Source organism: Diceros bicornis, chromosome 5, assembly GCF_020826845.1.
Source record: "Diceros bicornis minor isolate mBicDic1 chromosome 5, mDicBic1.mat.cur, whole genome shotgun sequence".
Lineage (NCBI taxonomy): Eukaryota > Metazoa > Chordata > Mammalia > Perissodactyla > Rhinocerotidae > Diceros > Diceros bicornis.
In genome coordinates this window covers 47805979-47825418 of record NC_080744.1, presented here as the reverse complement: position 1 = coordinate 47825418, position 19440 = coordinate 47805979, and the positions used below count along the sequence as shown (strand labels likewise).

Genomic DNA, 19440 nt, shown 5'->3' with positions numbered 1-19440 from the left:
AGGTTACAAATTTAAACCTTGGAACTCCTCCTCCATCCATCTACTAAATGTTTAATCATTGCTGTTATGGGCACATGGGAAAGAGGTAAGCTGAGCAGAGATTACTTCTGCCCTTAAGCAAATGAAAACTTTTAAGTTCCATCTTCCTTCCCCACATCACTCAGCCCCTCCACTTTACTAAACTCCTGAACCACAAAACAAGATCCAATCTGATGTAGAGTTGGGAGCAAGAAAACAATGAATACATCCATGATGTTCTGGGTACTTTTCTCTCTCCAGCTTGTTACTGGGAGGCCTGATCACGTGATTTTTCATCCAGAGGGCTCAGCCTGATGCTTCCAAGCATTCTCACACTTTTCTTTTGCATGTGGCTCAGTCCCTTAGCTTTGAGGTTGGCCTGGTGAGTGGCACGGATATTTGAAATTAGGAGCAGTAAGGGGAAACTGCTACTCCAAGGCAGAGCCAAAACATTTCCTCTTAGTTCTCCGCTCATTAAAATGAAAATAGCTATTATTGCATCGTTAGTGGAAGAGAGGAAGGAAGCTTCAGGATCATGACTTAAAACCCGACTCCAGAAACAGTTCCAAATGAGCATAGGTAACATATCACATACCACAAAACCCAGTATTCACAACTTACTGCCCCCTGCCCATTTTTGCTGATGCTATCAATACTTGAACTAAAGATGGTATCCACTTTGCAAAAAGGCACTCTACCCCCAAATCCAGAAATTATATCAATCCACAGTTCTTATACTTCTCCTATCTCCTTCACAGTGCCTAGGAGAGGGCTAAGTACATCATATCCACAAAAAAATAAATATCTGCAAACTCTTATAAATTTAAAGGGCTCTCTTACATTTAAAGCACGCAGACACTTAACACCAGTTTCAAGTGTGAGTGTCTGAAATGTTCTCACGGCAGTTATTCAGAGCACACTGGTTTCTCTGATGCTGGTGCCCTGCCAGGGGCCACATTTCTGTCTGGAAGAGAAGCAGCTGTTCTCTTTGGTTTGGTGCACCAGGCTTCCCTTAGGGAAATTGTTCTGAGGAGTATAGGCATTGGGATGACTTCTGAATTTTTAAATGGAGATGGGCTTTTATTGTAAGATGAACTGCGTGCTCTACGATGGGTGAATTCCATGTGCCCCTCCAGGTTAGTGATTCTCTATCTAACCTAGGCCTGCAGCAACTCTGAGAGGGGTACGGGAAGAGGGACTGGGAGACAGCGTCTCCCTTCAATCAGTTGTCCAGCTTTAGTCAAATACCTCCTTACAGTATTTGGTGATCTTTATGTACAAAATATTTATATACAACACGCCCTACATAGATGGCAGGAAGGGCCTTAAACATGTTGATGAAGATGAAAACACTTCTCCTTATACACTTTAGGCAGATGGAGAGATTTGGTGCTGGAACAATGAAAAGATTTCCAGGCTTCCAATATTTATTCCCTAAGAGCTATCTTCTATATACTCTGTGAAATTTGGTGGTTGGTTACCAATGCCACAAACTCCAGGGAGTGATCTCACATTTAACCTGGGCCTGCAGCAACTCTAGAACGGACAAGGGAAATGGAGCTGGGGAGATAGCATCTCCCTTCAATCAGTTGTCCAGATGTAGCCAAATACATCTTTATTTAGATATTTGGCAAGACACACACACATACACACTTATTTACATTATGCCCTACCAAGATGAAAGGAAGGGATTTAATCATGCTGATGAGGATAAAACAGCCTCCATTATACACTTCAGGCAGATGGGGAGATGTAGTGTTGGACTAATTATATGATCTCTAGACTTCCAAAATTTACCTCTTAAAAGTCATCTTCCACATACGCTGTGATGGGTGTTGGTGATATGAGCCTGCGAGTCCAGGCGAGTGATTGCACACTTAGCGTGGACCTGTACAAGTCTAACGGGGAAAGGAGATGGTCTGGGGAGAGAAGATCTCCCTTCAATCCGTTGTACAGATGTTGCCAAATATCTCGACATAGTATTTGGCAAAATGCATACACATAAAAATATTTTATGTACATTATGCCCCACCATGATGGATGGTAAAGGATTAGTCATGCTCACGATCCTGAAAGAGCTTCTACTTACACGTTTCGGGCAGATGGGGAAATTAAGTCCTAGGCTAATTAAATGATTTATAGGCTCCCAAAAATGTAAGTTGGTCTCCTAATAGTTATCTTTAATATATGAATACTCGTGGAAATGCAACCTTTGAAGCTACTTTAAAAACACAGATAACGATAAGATAAACAGATTAGCAATAAATATTTGATTTCACAGACTCTATTACATGTGACCCAACTATTTTACAAGCTAAAAACAGCGCTAAATTTTGATAATGCCCCATTATCTTGTTTTAATACTACTAACAACTGCAGTACAGTCACTATCCAATTCTGACTTTTTTGCCTTGCTTTCTGCCAGGGTTTGTTAGGTAGTAACTGCTTTAGCTCCAGTCCACAGCACCTTGGGGCTGTAAAGAATACTCTGTAGGATCCAAGGTTTCTTAGGGATGAAGGCAAGAAAGAGAGTGAATGAGAAAAGAAAGGAAGAAGCCTTACTTGGAGGGGCATGTTAGGGACTCAGCACTGAAACATATCTGCAACAAATCTAAAGCAGAGAAGAAAGACACCTAAGAGAAATGTTCTTCCCTTTGGCAACATGGTAACCAAAACGTATACAAAAAAACAATTGTATACATTTCACCCAGTGGTGTGCTAATGAATGTTTATCAAGCAGCAACCTGAGGGGGCGAAAGCCCTGATTTGTAACATTTGCTAATTTCCATGGTATAAATACTCCCACCATGGCCAATTTCAAACTACCAATAAGAAGCGCTGAACTTCTGAGTTAGGAAGAGATGTACAATAGTACACCATTATGTAGTATTTCTGCCATACAGACACAATAGATGCAAATAATCTCAAGAGCACAGAAAACAGTAAAATGTATTTTTAAGTATTACTTTTGTTTTTAACATAACGTATTTAACTGTAAGCGAATGTCATTTAATTTTTAATAATGGCTGTGTTTATAACTAGTTTGCAAAATTCTTGAAATTCAATAATTGATAAGCCTGTATGAGTCAGCTCCAATATACCACACCTAAATGAGTAAGAGGGAAGGAAAAGTAAGACTGAAAACCATCAAATAATATCTACTATTTTTTTTTTATATAGATAGGGAGTTATAGTAGAAAACTAATTAAAGAATTTTTAGGGTTCCAAAATGTCAACATGTTCTGCTCATTATTCCCTCAAAAAGTGTAAAATATTCTCAAGAAAATGAGATGTTTCAAAGGATTTTAGAGATACAGATGTGGGTACTTATAGGCAAATGGCCAATTTTATAAAGGCTATCTATCCTAAACAGTTTTCTATAAGCTAAGTAGACTAATATATGAATTATTTTCCCATTAACTCATTTTATTGCTATCAAGCAACTCAGGAACATTCAATTACTAAACAAATTCTGGATTGGGCCCACCTTCCGCCTGAGCCAGCAATCTCTTTAGCTCCAGTTGTCACCAGCACAAGAGCTGTCACCTTTACCACAGCTCAGAATGACAGAGAAAAGAAGAAAAAAGAGAGAGGTAGAAGGAAGGAATAGGGGAAGGGAGGGAGAGGTGAGAAGCCAGTGTCAGAGTGCCACCAATTACAGCCTCAGGCACTGATGGTTATCAAAGACATGTGAGCTTGAGCCAAAGGCTGCAGTCGCGCTTCCTTGGCTGAGCACTGCACTGTCACACCGCTTCCTTGGCTGAGCACTGCACTGTCACACCGCTTCCTTGGCTGAGCACTGCACTGTCACACCGCTTCCTTGGCTGAGCACTGCACTGTCACACCGCTGGGTGAAAAGATTAACGCAGACTACCATACAATCATCTCGGTTGTACTTTCATGGGCTTTATCCTTGAGATGACAAACATCTGCATAAGTAATCATTCACATTTTTTCCTGATGTTTGCAAATATCTGGATGGATCACTCCATGTGGACAAAAATCTGATACAATTAACTTGAATGTTCACATTTCATCCTGTGATCTTATTACATACACTAAAGATAAAGCAATAGATACTTCTAAAATTTGCCAAAATAATGTAATCATGTGAATCAGACAACCTGAAGGTGCAATTATTATTGTTTTATTTAGGAATGTACTGTTTTAAAAGCCTCCCTCTTACTAAAATTTTAAAATTTCCCATCATGTCTGGAAAACTTCAAAACAGCTTTGTAAAAAGTTATCTACAGAGTGATGTTAAAGACGAAATTTATGTTGAATAATCAATAACGGTAGGTGTGCTAATTCATTTTGCTACCTGTGAGTCTGGTTTGAAGCTATAGTTGTGGGTTAATAAATATTTTATACTTATTTGCTAATGCTGTGTTAAAGTATCATAATGCTGTCTTGCTTTTAGGAAGATGACACCACTGATCTTCAATCAGTGGGCCATGTGCATTTAGTGATTTTTCTAGAACTAAGGGAGAATTTGTGCTAAGTTGCTCACATTTTCTCATCCAGTGAAAGATTGGCAATACTAACTTCTTATGTGGTCAGCAGAACACTTCTGATATATTTAGCCTAACTCAAAGTTATTCATGTAAACAGAGATAGGCCTCTATCATAATCAGAGTTACAAACACATTTATATACTAAATTCCTTTCAGTGGTTAAAAAAAAAAAGTTCATACAAGAAAGCAAGACAACCCAATATGAAAGTGGTTAAATCATTTTCAACTGTTGTCACCCACTAAGATCTGCACAAGTCCACTGGTGCAAGTTGCCAGAGGTGCCCATGAGCAAATAAAACATTATATATGTTAAAAAATCCAAGATAAATAAGTAGTGCTAAAAAAGAATAACAATTAAATTATTAGTTGTGTGATTAACGGAAATGAATGACCTTCGATAAAATGGTCCCAATGGGGAAGGAGAAGAGTGTTTGTTTGTTTTTAAATTGCCACCATGGTGAAACTTCGCCTCTTCTTGTGAAGTTTACCTTCTGTCTCCTTCAACTCGCTTTTTACGAACTAGGTAAGAAAGAAAGAAAGGTTTAGAAAGACAAAGTGAAGGAATATTCCCTAAATTTAAGACAAACAACATTAATCACACAGAATAGCAATCCCACACTTGAGGATACAGTTATCTTAAATTTCAATCCCAATCACCCAGGGCAATAAATGGAAATGACAGAATAATCCAATATCTTGTGGAATTTACATTTAAATAAAGCTATGTCTGATAGTTGGGAATTTGAATGTTAGAACTTTCCCATTTCTAGGGAGTAGAAGGTCTAGAATAGACCTATGAAACAGTGAACTTCTAAATATTTTCATGGTCACTTATCCATAGAACATCTCAGCTTCTGTGCAACTCATTCACCAACTGGCTTTAACTCCCAGACGACACTTGCACAATCTATTAATTCTGCTGATGGCTTGAAGACCAGGAGGAGCTGCAAACAGAAGTTCAAAGTTTCTAAACCTGTTTTAAATAAAATCTCCTAAAGTATCAACCTCCAAGGAAGGCATGATTCAGATGGCAAGCAAACTCAGAGACGAAGGTTCCCTTAAGCGGGTACTTAGTATCAAAGAAGTTGCCCCCACTGCCTGTTCCCAGTTTCTGCAACCCATTTCTTCCCACCTCCACCTCCCCACCTGCAACTTCTCCTGGTCAAGAGGAAGACAGCTACTCTAACCTTCGTGGATTTGGCAAAAAGGTACCCTGGCTGTGGTCCTGCCCCAACTCTCCACTTTAAATAGCCCAGCCTGCTCCTGCCTAGGCTGCAGAAAATTTGACCAAAGCTGTTGCCCAAGGCTGCTGCTCTTGGGCTCAGGATTGCCTGTTTACTTCAAACCTCTTATTTTGCCTCTTTTTCTTTGGTCTCTGTGTTGTTCAGCTGTGGACCTAATGTGCTTTTCCTAGGCACTTTCTGACTGCTGCCTCTACCCTTCCCCAAAGCCCTGTTTGCTGGGCTGTCCCCTAAGCCTCACCCTCGGCACCCCCAAGGCAAGCACTGCCATATGCCTGGCTAGCCTCTGGAGGCCACACATTGTACCTTGGCTGTGCCTCGGGGTCTTGGCTAAGCATGTCTGGGCAGGGAACTGGACACTAACCTTTACCTGCCCCCTTCTGGTTCTAACTCTTAGTTTCCATCTTGTCCACGATCTGAATCCTCCCCATGGCCAGCACTATACCTGGTAGAACACTTTGCCCAGTTCCCCTGTCCAAGGCCTGGCACTCTGTCCCTGAACCTCAAACTGGGGACTGAGGTCTGCTATTGGCTGACTGCTTGCCAGTGGACTGTCGGCTCCTGGATGTCCTTTTGCCACACTGCTCCAGGTGGCTGGGATGTCCCTAGACAAGTCTTCCCAATCTGTCTCATTCTTCTGTTCTGTGATTGACCAGGACATGCTCCACCTCACCCTAACAGAAGAAATGCCATGGATCCTCAGCAAGGAGTGGGCAGCAGGAAAGATTAAACGGGGGCTAACTGAAAAAGCTACTTCTGAGTTCAACCTTCATAACATAGCTCCATTTGTTTATTTCACACATAAATCACCAAGGTATCAGATGTAACCATATTTAACCCAAGTACAAAAGCACAGTCACGAGTCAAACAGAAGTGAACTGGGAATTTCCATATCACTGCATCCATCTTCTGGTACAGATAACAACAGAAGATGGTTACATGTAAGAAGTAAAGGAAAAGCAAATACCCAGAGGAAATCAAGCAAAAATCAAAGGCTGTCTAGAAAAAAGAACAAATGGTTCTTTTTGAGAGAATGCTACAATAAAACTTAAACATTATGAAGTTGAGGATTCCTATGACCATGGAATAATGTGCCCTTCATGAAGGGCTGACACCACAGGCCAGTGGAATGGTATGTGATGTTATATCTGAAGTGGAGAAATGAATGGTCATCATGCTCCTCTAATTGCTAACAGCACATATTAAGGCTGCATTACCCAGGTCATTATTCTTTGTGATGGCAGCTGCCACCCTTGTTCGTGGTCCTTGCTTGGTAAACTGGTATCCAAACTTGAGGATCCTTGAATTCTCCTCCACCATCTGGGCAATTTCCATCTCTACGGCTGTTCCCAACTGCTGTCTCTGGTTGCAGGTGTGGACACATACACAAGACCACCAAGAAGGAAGAGGACACAGTTACTTGCATGGGAAAGATGCATGGCTACTTGTTGGACAAAAAGGCAAAGAGGCAAAAGTCTCAATTTGAAAGGGACAAAGTCACTTGAGATATTTTCTCCCCTACTGTCATTTGAGACTTGCTCCTTGTCTAGAAGCAAAATCTAACAGTAGCCAAATCTGTCGGCGTGCTAAACCGAAAAGACTATGCAAATTATTTATGAAGGAAAAAATGATTCCAGGTGTAAAATTAAAGCAAAACTAATATTTGGTGTTTCTAATTTACCCCAGTATCTCCGGTTTAATCAAAGGGTGATTTTTTTGTTTGTTTGTTTGGTTGGGTTTTTTGTGAGGAATATTAGCCCTGAGCTAACATCTGTTGCCAATCCTCCTCTTTTTGCTGAGGAAGATTGGCCCTGGGCTAACATTCGTGCCCATCTTCCTCCCCTTTATATGTGGGACGCCTGCCACAGCATGGCTAGATAAGTAGTGTATATGTCCTCGCCCGGGATCTGAACCCAAGAACCCTGAGCAGCCGAAGCGGAGAACGTGAACTTAACCACTATGCCACTGGGCCAGCCCCTCTTCAAGTTTTTTAAGTTGGTAGAAAGAGATCTTTTGTTTGTTTGTTCCTTTTTTTTTTTTTGTGAGGAAGATCAGCCCTGAGCTAACATCCATGCCAATCCTCGTTTTTTTTTTTTGCTGAGGAAGACTGGCTCTGGGCTAACATCTGTGCCCATCCTCCTCCACTTTATATGGGATGCCACCACAGCATGGCTGCACAAGCGGCGCATTGGTGCACGCCCAGGATCCAAACCCGGGCCTCTAGCAGTGGAGCGCGTGCACCCAACTGGTATGCCATGGGGCTGACCTCTGTTTGTTTGTTCTTTAGGTTGACAGATAGAATAAAAAAAAATTAAAAGTAGGGTTTTTTAAAAAAATGGGGCATGTAAATACAGGAATTTAAAATTAAATTTAAAGGACATAGTATATTTTTTCATAACGTATTCATTAAATTTTTTAAAGTAAAAAGTACAGGCTTATCCAGAAAAAGCAAACAAGAAAGTGTGTAAAATATAAAAGCTCCCTGCCCCCAATATTCCATTCCCTATAGAGAAAGCCAGTTTGGCAAGTAGTATGTAGTCTTTTAAAAATTTTCTATGCATGCATATGTCTACATAATCACATGTACACCTATGCTTTTTTCACATAAAAGCATATTGTTCTGAAACGTTTTTAATTTTCATTTAACATTAAGAACACCTTTTCATGTAGGTAAATACATGTTTACTTCATCCTTATAAATAGCTGCACAGCATTCCAGTGCAGTCATGGAGAATAATTTATTTAGCTAGGCCCAACTGACTGCCTGTTACATTGTTTTCCATTCCTACAATGTTTCTGTGAACTTCCCTCCCACGCACAGTACATCCTGGGGGCATTCCTGCAAGTGTTCCTTTAGGGCAAATTATAGCTGAGTTCAAGAGTAGGCATGTTTCAGATTTTGCTATATTACTGACTTACCTTCAAAGGTTATGACAATCTTTACTCCCGCTAACAGTGTTTGAGAGTTATTGCTTGCCCTACCCTAGCCAACATTTTCATCTTTGCCAATCCAATAGGTCAAAATTTAAATTTCACCTGTATTTATTTAATTGTTTACCTTGCATTTCCTAAGTTATCAATAAGAACAATTAATTTTCTTATGCATTTGTATTTCTCTTTTTGGAAACTACCAATCTCTGTCATTTTCCCATTTTTCTACCAGCTTAGGGTTCCTGTTTTTGTTTTTTTTTAATTGATTTTTATTTTTAATTGATTTTTAAGTTTCTTATATATTAAGAAATTAGCCATTTTGTCAAATGTGCTGAAAATACTTTGCTCAGTTTGTCTTTTGATTTTCTTTTTGATTACTATAAAGACTTTCTTCATTTTCATAGGCTTAAATTTATGAATCTCCTAGATTTTATGTCATGTTTAGGAAGACTCTCTACTCCTTCTGATTTCTTCCATTTGTTTTATGATTTTGTATATTTTAATATTTAAATCTTCAATTCATCTGGAATGAATTTTAGTATAAGAATTAAGATAGAAGGCCAACAATTTTGTTCCAAAATGCTAGTGAATTGTCCCACCATCTTTCACTTTGTTCCTCCCTCACGGACTTGAAATACTACTTTGCTGCAAAATTCTCAGGTGTATTCAGATGTGTTTCTGGACTCTATTGCTCTGTCAAGTCTATTTTTGTGCCAGTACCATGCAATTTTGATTGCATTATGATATATATTTTTAAAATATACCTTTTAAATTTGGAAAACTCAAGTTTTGAGTAGATGAAGGAGAAAAGTTTATGGAGGAACTTTCGTGTTCTAGGCAAGTTCTAAGGCTTAATTCTGCTCCTCTTCTTTCTTTTCATCCAGGAACCTGTCAAACGAGCCTCTCCCTAAGAAACTAACAAATGTGGTCTTTCCAGTCACACAATAACAATTCTGGGTATCCACAGTGTAGAGATTAGGGTTCTAAGCAATGCAGTTCTATGGGAGGGAGAGGCAGCAAAAAAATAAAAGATACTGACCTCACAGTTTCTTGAGCAGTTCTAGCTCATGACACACTTTAGAACAGTGGGAGTATATTAAGGACTGAGATCTGAGCTAAGGTCGGGCTGCCATAGCTATGACTTATGCCCCTGGACTGGGCCAAAGTGGCGCTATCCAAGGGCCGAAGGAGCTCATGTGGATGGAGCTGACTGGGAGAGAGGAGATAAAAGTCTCTTAACTTCCCCTCACAAATCTCAAGTATCTGGAGTCCCCTACTTGGGTAACATGCAGGATGGGCATGCTGTTGGCTATATAAAAGATGTAGGAGTTGAAGAAAATTCTATTGGGAGTGGGGCATACATAAGAAGAGGAGAAAATAATATAACAGGGCATCTTTCTTCCTCAGCCTTAGTTTTTCTTTTGAAAGATTCACCCTGAGCTAACATCTGTTGCCAGTCTTCCTCTTTTTTTTTTTTTCTCCCCAAAGCCCCAGTACATGGTTGTATATCCTAGTTGTAAGTTGTTCTAGTTCTTCTGTGTGAGTCGCAGCCACAACACGGCAACCAACAGAGGGGTGGTGTGGTTCCGCCACCGGGAAACGAATCTGGGCCGGTGAAGCAGTGAGTGCGCTGAACTTTAACTGCTAGGCCATCAGGGCTGGCTCCTGAGTCTTTGTTTTTGATTTGAGGTCTTATGTGTTGTATAAACCCAAGGCACCAAAAGGGCACCAAAATTTCTAATAATTTGGATATATTTCTCTTTTTTATTTTAAGTCACTAAATACAAAGGAAAAAAAAGAAACAAAAGTTTAAGCATACATTTCTTCAGATCACCTGTTTTTTTTTTTTTAAAGTAACCTCTTTTCTCTAATCAAATTTATTTAGCAGTTACCCATCCGTTTCATTAATATGCGTCGCCGATTGTTCTTCTCGCAGGGGCACCTGATGAAATAATTATGTATTCACGGGGAGCCTAGGCAGCAGCCTGCCCCAGTGATAGATTCTCAGCAGGGCCTCACTTTGCTGCAGCTGTCTGCTGCAATGATGCTAAATTGGTCTCAGCTGCTCGTCCTGCCCGAGGAAACTTAGAGATTAGTTTATTTCAAACTCTTCATTAGACAGATGAGGAAACTGAGGTTTACTTCTAATAGGCTATGAGTTAATAAAATTTGGATGGAAGACAAGTTTTGACTCTGAATTTCGTCATTCTCAGTATAAAGCAAAGAATTTTTCCAATTGATCTAGAACTTAATCCTTTTTTGTCACAAGAGAAGCCATTTCAGAGGCATATTGGGGGACTGAAGTTGAAAAATTGCACAAACCCATTCCTACATGACTGAGGAGGGCTGATGAGGATGATTCAGAGGAGATTTAAGAGAGCAAGTTCAGACTTTGTAGTTCAGGGTCTTCATATGCATTATAAAAAGCTGCTCTATTCTAAATTTTTAGGATTTCAGTTCATTCACTAGTATAAGGTTGCCACATTTAGCAAATACAAAGACAGGACATTCAGTTAAATGTGAATTTCAATAAATAACAAACAATTTTTTAGTATAAGTATGTCCCAAATATTTCATAGGACATATTTATACTAAAAATTATTCGTTGTTTATCTGAAATTCAAGTTTAACTGTATTTTATTTGGCAACCCTAACTAGGTGGTATCTTACAAGGAACTAGGAATAGAGTGTCTGGAACATTATTTCGGATATGGGGTTTCACTATAGCCTAAACCAACACAAAAATATAAATATATTTTGGAATAAGGTACCCACTTCTGTCTTAAATCTCCTGAAATATTAACTAGGAGCCCTCTTAACTTCTTCCTGAAACTAGTCCATTCAATAAATATCCCTGAGCTATCACTTCTTTTTGCTCAGTTCATATTTCTCTCTAGCTTGTTTTTCTACTCTCCCACTCCTTGATGACTCTTTCTTAATTTACTAGCAGCTGGACTCACACCAGGGTACACAGCATCAAGCTTCCCCTGAGTGTGTATGGTCCTGGTGATGCATCCCTTCCAGGCAGGGTGTGAGTGAAGGAGCGTCTGTCTCCTGGTGGGGCTCCCCTGCTGCCCTGGCCACAAGCCTCGGGAGGAGTACAGGGACAGAGGACCTGCTTGTCCTGGTTAGCAAAAACGGAGAGTAGAGCTGTTCATGGGACCTGCTGGGGATCTCCAGGCTTAGGCAAAAGTCCTGAGTGGGATGTGGTGCTTTATCAGATCTTGGAGGGTCTAGACCAGGGAATTTTCCAGACACATCGGGGGGCACTCTCACCAGGCATTTCCCCCACTGTCCCTCCCTCCACCCCACAAGGGAATGCTCACAGCACAAGTCTCCTTGCTCTCTCCTCTTTCTGCTCCATTCCAGGGCCCTTTCTTCCTACTATCCAGTATCTAGACTCCTCAGATTCACTGAATCCCATTGCAGACACTTCCCTGTAGCCAAAGGGGCAGGGCACAGCATCACACTGAGAACTGAGACCTGCTGTCTCTGGGCAGGAGCCAGTTGAAGCCTGCAGAGCAACACCAAAGGCACTGCAGGCTGATGCTGGGAAAAAGAGGTGCGGGAAGTGGCGGCTCCAGGGAAAAGCAGCTGGCTTTGGCTGTTGATGGGAACCTGAGAAATGCAGCGACAGAGTTGAGATTGTGATTGCTCTGTGGATGTGGCCTGCTACTGGAAGCCAGACCATCTTCTAGATCTGGATTCTTTGAAATATGCTATGTGGCCAGCACCAGACTGCAGGAGCCCGGGTCCACTCTTTCTTTCGGCTCTGGCAGCCTCCAACCAAGGACAAGGAGTCTGTCTTTGGGCGTAGCCACTCTGCTTTCTCCTTGTAGCCACAGGCCCAGTAAGAGGCCACAGCAAGTCTGGGACAGGACTGGGCTGAGAATCCCACTAAGAAGCAACAGTGATGATGGCTGAACAAAGCAGCTGTCAACCCCTCTGCCTCCACCTCCTCTCTTTCTCCTCTGGTGCCTGACTAGCCCAGGGCTGTGGAAAGCTGGCTCTCTATGTTTCAGGATGCCCCACTGTGCATTGTTTAATTATTAACATGCTCTCCCCACACCCTCCACAGGCCAGAAGCTGTTATAATTTACAGGAGAGCCAGAGCATCAAATCCAGTCACAGAACATTGTCTTCAACTCACTCCACTGTGGCAGGCCCCCTTTCACAGGTTCCCATGAGTCAGCTCACCTGGTTGTCGATCTTGATCTCCGTCAAGGTGTCATTTTCTCTCAGTGCCTCCACCAGGGCCAGGATCCCAGTTCCAGTGATAAAATTGGATTCTACATTTAGACTTTTCAAGGTCTTGTTTACTTTCAGCATATCTGCAAAAGCCTTATTATACAAAAAAGAAATAACCATTAGAGTTTCTAAAGATTTATTTACTGAACTACCCACTCCCAAATTAATTAGATATCTTTTACAGTACTTAAAGAAAACCTTAGTTAAATCACACTTTCTCCTCCAAGCAACAAAGATAATCATTTAAAACTGCAATAAAAATAGTTTAGTCCAGCAGCCCAGACTTAGGAATTTCACACACCTGCAAAACTAAAACAAAGGAAAAAAAAAAGACACTGACGTAGGATTACCAACTTTGTTTTGTTAAATAAGGACATTAAAAAAAAAACCCACTATCATCTGTTATCATTGTCAATTTTTTGAGAAAAGGCATTTTAACAGTAGGAAAAATGTAGAAAGGATATAATCTCAGAATTATTTTATTTTGTCCCTTTTACCATGAATGGATAAAAAACTACCATTGATGAGCATTAGAGCACTACTGATTTAGTCATATAATTTCAGGTCATTTATAAATCAGAATTCATCAAAGATACTTTTGGAACAAAATCACCACTCAGAGGGGCAAACCCACTGGCGACTCCCCGTTCAAGATGGCAGACTGCACACATGCACCTGTCTGCCCCCCTTGCCCTCAAAGTTTCCCACTTCATGAAGAAAAGACAGAATTTTGAAGCAACTGGAACTCTCACAGTGCAAGAAAACAACAACAAAAAAAAGAGGGCCATTATCTTGAAGAATTGCTAAAATACAGAAAATAGACTGGTTGAGAAATTAGCACCAAGTTGCCTAAGATGCCAGAGGTAAGTCCCGACGGAGGCATCTCATTACAGAACGGCCTGAGCAACAGATGCAAGAGCCAGAGTAGATAGAGAGTACACCTCCCCTCTCTGCGGATTCCCCGAAAAAGAGCAACTGCCAGCACAACCGTCGATGAAAAATCTCCCTGGAAGAGCCTCTGGTGAGGGTGCTAGGACCTGAGAGAGCAGCAGTGCAGAAACGGAGGCACCTCCAGACCATCCACCAGATACAGCGAGGGAGCAAGGAGGGGAGGGGCAGCCATGCCCTGGAATGAAATCTACTGAAATGTACCCTCCAGCATGAAGCCCTCCTAACTGGAGCACTGGCGGGGACTCCCAGGCTGTCCGCCAGCTCCCCAAACACACACTACACAGGTGGCTGCCAGTCAATTCACCTGCCTGCTTACAAGAGCGCTCATTCATTCATTTATTCATTCATTCAAAAAAGACTATTTACTGGGCTTCTACTATGTACCTGTCCTAGGGAGCTTATATTTGAGCAGGAGGGCAGAGTCAGTATTTAATAAATAAAATATATAGCCTGTCAGATGGGGACAAATGGAGAAAGATAAAAGGGTCTCCCTTTTGAGGGAAAGGACTGTTGGTGAAACAGACCTACCGAACTACAGAGGAAATGATCCTGGTTTACACACACCAACCTTGTTCTCTATTCAGAAACATGAACAAGCAACCAACAATTGCCAGACATGCTAGGAAAACTGGCATCAAGAAAGAGAAAAGTCAGGTTGACCAAACAGTATTACATGCCATTGAGGGAACAGAGATTATTCAGGGAACAGAAATGTAAAAGTTCTAATTATTCTCTCTCTCCTCTCTCCCACCAAAAAAAAAAAAAAGAAAAGAAAAAGAAAGAAAAGACATTGTGTCCATAAAATAAGTACTATTATGGGAAAAAAAGAGGAATAAGAACAAGAAAATGTTTTGAAAATTTAAAACATTACATTGAAATAAAGAAAAGTAATGGACATCCAGAATTACAAAATAAGCATGGCTGAAGACCAAGCGGGTGAGTTAGAAGATAAAGCTGAGCATATTTCCAAGAATGTAGAGTTAAAAGACAAAGAGATACGGCCGGCCCCGTGGCTTAGTGGTTAAGTGTGTGTGCTCTGCTACTGGCGGCCCGGGTTTGGATCCTGGGCGCGCACCAAGCACCACTTGTCCGGCCATGCTGAGGCCGCGTCCCACATACAGCAACTAGAAGGTGTGCAACTATGACATACAACTATCTACTGGGGCTTTGGGGAAAAAAAAAAAAAGGAGGAGGATTGGTAATAGATGTTAGCTCAGAGCTGGTCTTCCTCAGCAAAAAGAGGAGGATTAGCATGGATGTTAGCTCAGGGCTGATCTTCCTCACACAAAAAAAAAAAAAGCCAAGAGATAGAAAATATAAGAGAAATGTTAAGAAATGTGGAGGCAAAGATACAGAAGTTCAACATTTATCTAATTGAGTTTCTGGAGGACAACAAAAAGACAACACAAAGGAAGAAACTACAAAATAATAGATTTCCCAGAGTTGAAGAAAGTAACAAATCTTTATCTGAAAGAACCCACTGGATGCTCAGTGGAATGAATAAAAAAGACTCATAAGTGGGCACATATAAGCGAAATTTCACAACTTCAAGGGAAAAGAGACGGTCCCAAAAGTTTCTAGCAAGAAAAAATAAGTTCCTCATAAAGGAACAAGAATCAGACCAGCATTAGTCACTAGGCTATAAGTGCCATGAGAATAGAGATTTACATGTTTATATAGCTAGATAATTGTAAGTGCTGGTGATAAGTTTTAATTTTTTGGAGTCAGTTATACACATAACATAGAATATGACGACATAAAATGTATAAATCTCAAATGTGTGAAAATAATAATATAACTACAATTTGGAGGTAGAAGAAGGAGAGAGAGAAGGCAAAGTGAGTACAGAACTGCCCTTATCTGTTCTAATGAAGACTCAAAAATTACCTAAGATGCTAAATTAAAAATTAGGTTGTATGTATATTAGTGTTTTTCTACCCCGGCTACACATTAGAATGACCTGGGAGCCTTAACAAATATACTAATACTTCAGCCCCACCCCAGCTGAATTAAATCAGAATCTCAGGCTGTGACCTGGACAGCTGCATTTTTGAAAAGCTCTCTAGGGTGACTGATGTTCAGCCAGGATTGACAGCCACTTTAATTAAAGTCATAAAGACAACAACGAGAAGAATGAATAACAAACTGCTAATAGTGATTGCTCTGGGGACTAGAACAAGGGACTTCTAAACTATTTTCATTGTGTTTACGGTGGAAACACAATAAGGAGGAAGGAAGGAAGAAGGAAGAACAGAAGGAATCCAACTTGGAACAAGAACAGGGCTTCTCAGCTTCGGCACCCTTTGAGGCCAGAGAATTTTTTGTTGTGGGAGGTTGTCCTGTAGTTTAGCAGCCTGTGAGACCAACTAAACACCAGAAGTACCCCTCCCAGTCACGACAACCAAAAATATCTCCAGACACTGCCAAATCTCCCCTGGAGGGCAAAACTGCCCTGAGTTGAGAACCACTGGACTAGAAGAATAATTCTGTGTATTAGTCAAGCATTTGCTTGAACTACAAAGAAAGCTCAAAAATTTGGACTGACATTATTGTACATCATGTAAATTAAAGTATATTTATTTAGTTCTAGGTCTTTAATTAGAATTAAATGTACACATTTTAATTAGAGCACCAGAAGGGAATGCATCAGGCCTTTCCTTACAGACACTCCAAGCTTTGGGATTTACTTTCATTATTAGAATAACAAAATGTCATAGCAATTAGGCCTTTACAAAAAGTTGCAGGACCTCCTGGCAAGTAGCCAGGATCTTGCCAATTTCTTTTAAACTTGAGAAAACACTTTTCTCATACGAACAAAATAGGAGAGACCCAGCCAAACATAACCCTGGGCTGTCAGCCCAAGTTCATTTCAGTTCAGCAAATATTTGAGCATCTATTACATGTGCTGGGGATAATAACATTAGTAAAACAAAGACGAGATTTCTTAACTGTTATATAAATAATTAGAGTAGAAATACATTTTTAAAGAGAAGGTTTTGCTTTCTGTACTTTACAGCATTGTATGGAAATGCAGTTTCCTGCACTGTCTAGACCTGTGCCACCAAATGGTAGTCACAAGACACACGTGGCTATTGACCCCTTGAAAAATGGCTGGTCTGAATTGAGACGTGCTGGAAATATAAAACACACACTGGATTTCAAAGACGTAGCATGAAAAAAATAATGTAAAATACCTCAGGACATTTTCAAACTACATTTTGAAATGATAATATTTGGGATGTATTGGTTTAAAAAATATTAAAATTAATTTCACCTATTTCTTTTTGTTTTTTAATGTGCTACTAGAAAACTTAAAATTATACAAGTGGCTTACATTTGTGGCTCTCATTTTATTTCTATTGGACAGTGCTGTCCTAAACTCTTGATTTTTTTTTTTTTTTTGTGAGGAAGATTAGCCCTGCGCTAACATCGATGCCAATCCTCCTCTTTTTGCTGAGGAAGATTGAGCCCTCGGCTAACATCTGTGCCCATCTTCCTCTACTATATATGGGACGCCGCCACAGCATGGCTTGACAAGCGGTGCGTCAGTGCACGCCCGGGATCCGAACCTGCAAATCCCCGGCCACTGCTGAAGCGGAGCGCGTGCACTTAACTGCTATGCCACCAGGCCGGCCCCCTAAACTCTTGATTTTTCCGTGGCATCATTGTTAATAACAATATCATTTTTTACAAATTTGGGCCTTTTCTCTACATTAGCATTCAGTGGGGGCAAGTTCCATTAATATTCACTGCTACAGATGTGGTTACATGGAATTGCTTGGGGCATGATGAACTGAACTTGATTACAGGTCATTTAAATTTGCTTCCTGGCTTGGCCACATGCTGTGTTATCTTAGTTGTTACTCAACCTCTCTGAGCCTCAGTTGCCTCATCTGTAAAATGGGAATAATGCCATCTCACACACACATAGCTGGTCTACGTTCACCATAATCCGGCAAGTGCTTAGTTGAATCTGTTTCTGAACCTTAAATAGAAAAGTCTCTTGAAGCTCTTTGCTTTAATGCTGACTTTTACTTCTCAAAAGCGAGTTGTTCAGCCATAAACCCAGTGTGAAGATCTCTATTGCCTGTGGGGTAATGAACCAATTTTCAACCTACAGAAAGGTTCTTTCCTGACAATGGCATAGTGAAAGGGGAACCCTCTGAGGGCAGCCAGGTGAGCGCTGGACCATGTAGGCATGAGGCCGAAAGAGGCTCTTCTCTTCATATCTTTAAGGATAGTAATTGTTCCTCACAATTGTATGGTGTGCTTGTCACATGGTATGCATTCAACACACAGCTGTCACCTTAAAAACAGTATCAAAGAGATTATTATATTTGGAATTTATTTAATTCACTTAGCAAGTTATCTATTTGACCTAGAGTAGAACGTAGATTATTTACTAGTAGTGTTGACAATGGACTATTCCTATGCCTGCCATTTTACTGTAAATAACATATTAAATAGGAGTGACAAATCATTTCTTTATTCATCCCTTTAGTCACTCACATACAAAATGTATTGTGAATACTTTGCTTTATTGAAAACAAATCTACTAAAAGGCAGAGATTATACAAAATCATATACATAACAGATGAGAACCTTTAAATTGCTAATTTCACATTACCAATGATCTGGTTCTGCTCTTTTTCTATTTTAATGATAGGTTTCAGATTCAAAACTGCTTTCAACCTACAAATTTAGATATGTAATAACTGCTGGTGAAAACATCAATTTTGTAGCTTAGTCCCTCTTTTTTCAGTGCTCATTTTAAGTTTGTTCTCGTCATCATGGAAATATTCTCTATTGCTGAGAGGCTGGAGGGCACATTCATTCAACAAACATTCTTCACACATCTACTCTGTGCCAGCACTGTAACAGGTAGTCATGACTTTCATGTTGTCTGTTTTTAACGGTATTTTAGATCTTCCAAAAGACATCTTACTTTAAATCACATCATCAAGTCAAGAAAACTTTTGTTTTTCTAGCTCGATTCAAAAGCTGAGCTTAGATGCTGTAGAACCACAGGCTGATGCTCAGGATCCTAATAAGTAACATATTTTAGCAAATGTATGATAGTGAGGCACTGTGTGCAAATATAGCATAGCTTGATAGTTAAGTATTGTGGCTGTGGAACCAGAAAGATCTGTTGGTGAATCCTGGCTTTGCTGCTTTCTGGCTATGTTACCTTGGAAAGTTCATTAACCTCTCTGAGCCTCAGACTGCTCATTTGTTAAAGTATGTATAATAGTACATAGCTCATCGTATTATAGTGAGGATTAGGTGAGATGACGTGTATAAAGCACAGAGATCAGTGCTGGCATTTACTAATTGCTCAAGAAATGTCAGCTATTAATAGGAGGAATAACACTGATGATGGTGATGGTAGTAGTATTTACTTGGGTCAAGGGGCTTCCTTATTTAGCTGAATTATCTAAAATGCATAGAAGGAAAAGAGCTTTTGGTTGGTTTTTTTTTTCATATTCTGGTTAACAATGTAAAATAAAAAATGTTTCAAGATTTGGTTGTTAAAATAT

The 19440-nt window shown here is 40.2% G+C and overlaps 1 protein-coding gene across 3 annotated transcripts in view; it reads right to left on the bottom strand.

The window, feature by feature from the left end:
- Positions 1 to 3837: 3837 nt before the first annotated feature.
- TMOD2 (tropomodulin 2) overlaps positions 3838 to 19440 on the bottom strand; it is a 45401-nt gene continuing 29798 nt past the window's right edge. For 2 of the 3 annotated variants that reach the window (XM_058541580.1, XM_058541581.1), the window contains exons 8-10: positions 12902 to 13045; positions 6991 to 7135; positions 3838 to 5051 (exon numbers count right to left, since the gene is read on the bottom strand). In XM_058541580.1, coding sequence (XP_058397563.1) covers positions 5017 to 5051; positions 6991 to 7135; positions 12902 to 13045 — 324 coding nt within the window. In that variant the 3' untranslated portion in view covers positions 3838 to 5016. The other variant, XM_058541582.1, reaches the window with a different exon arrangement.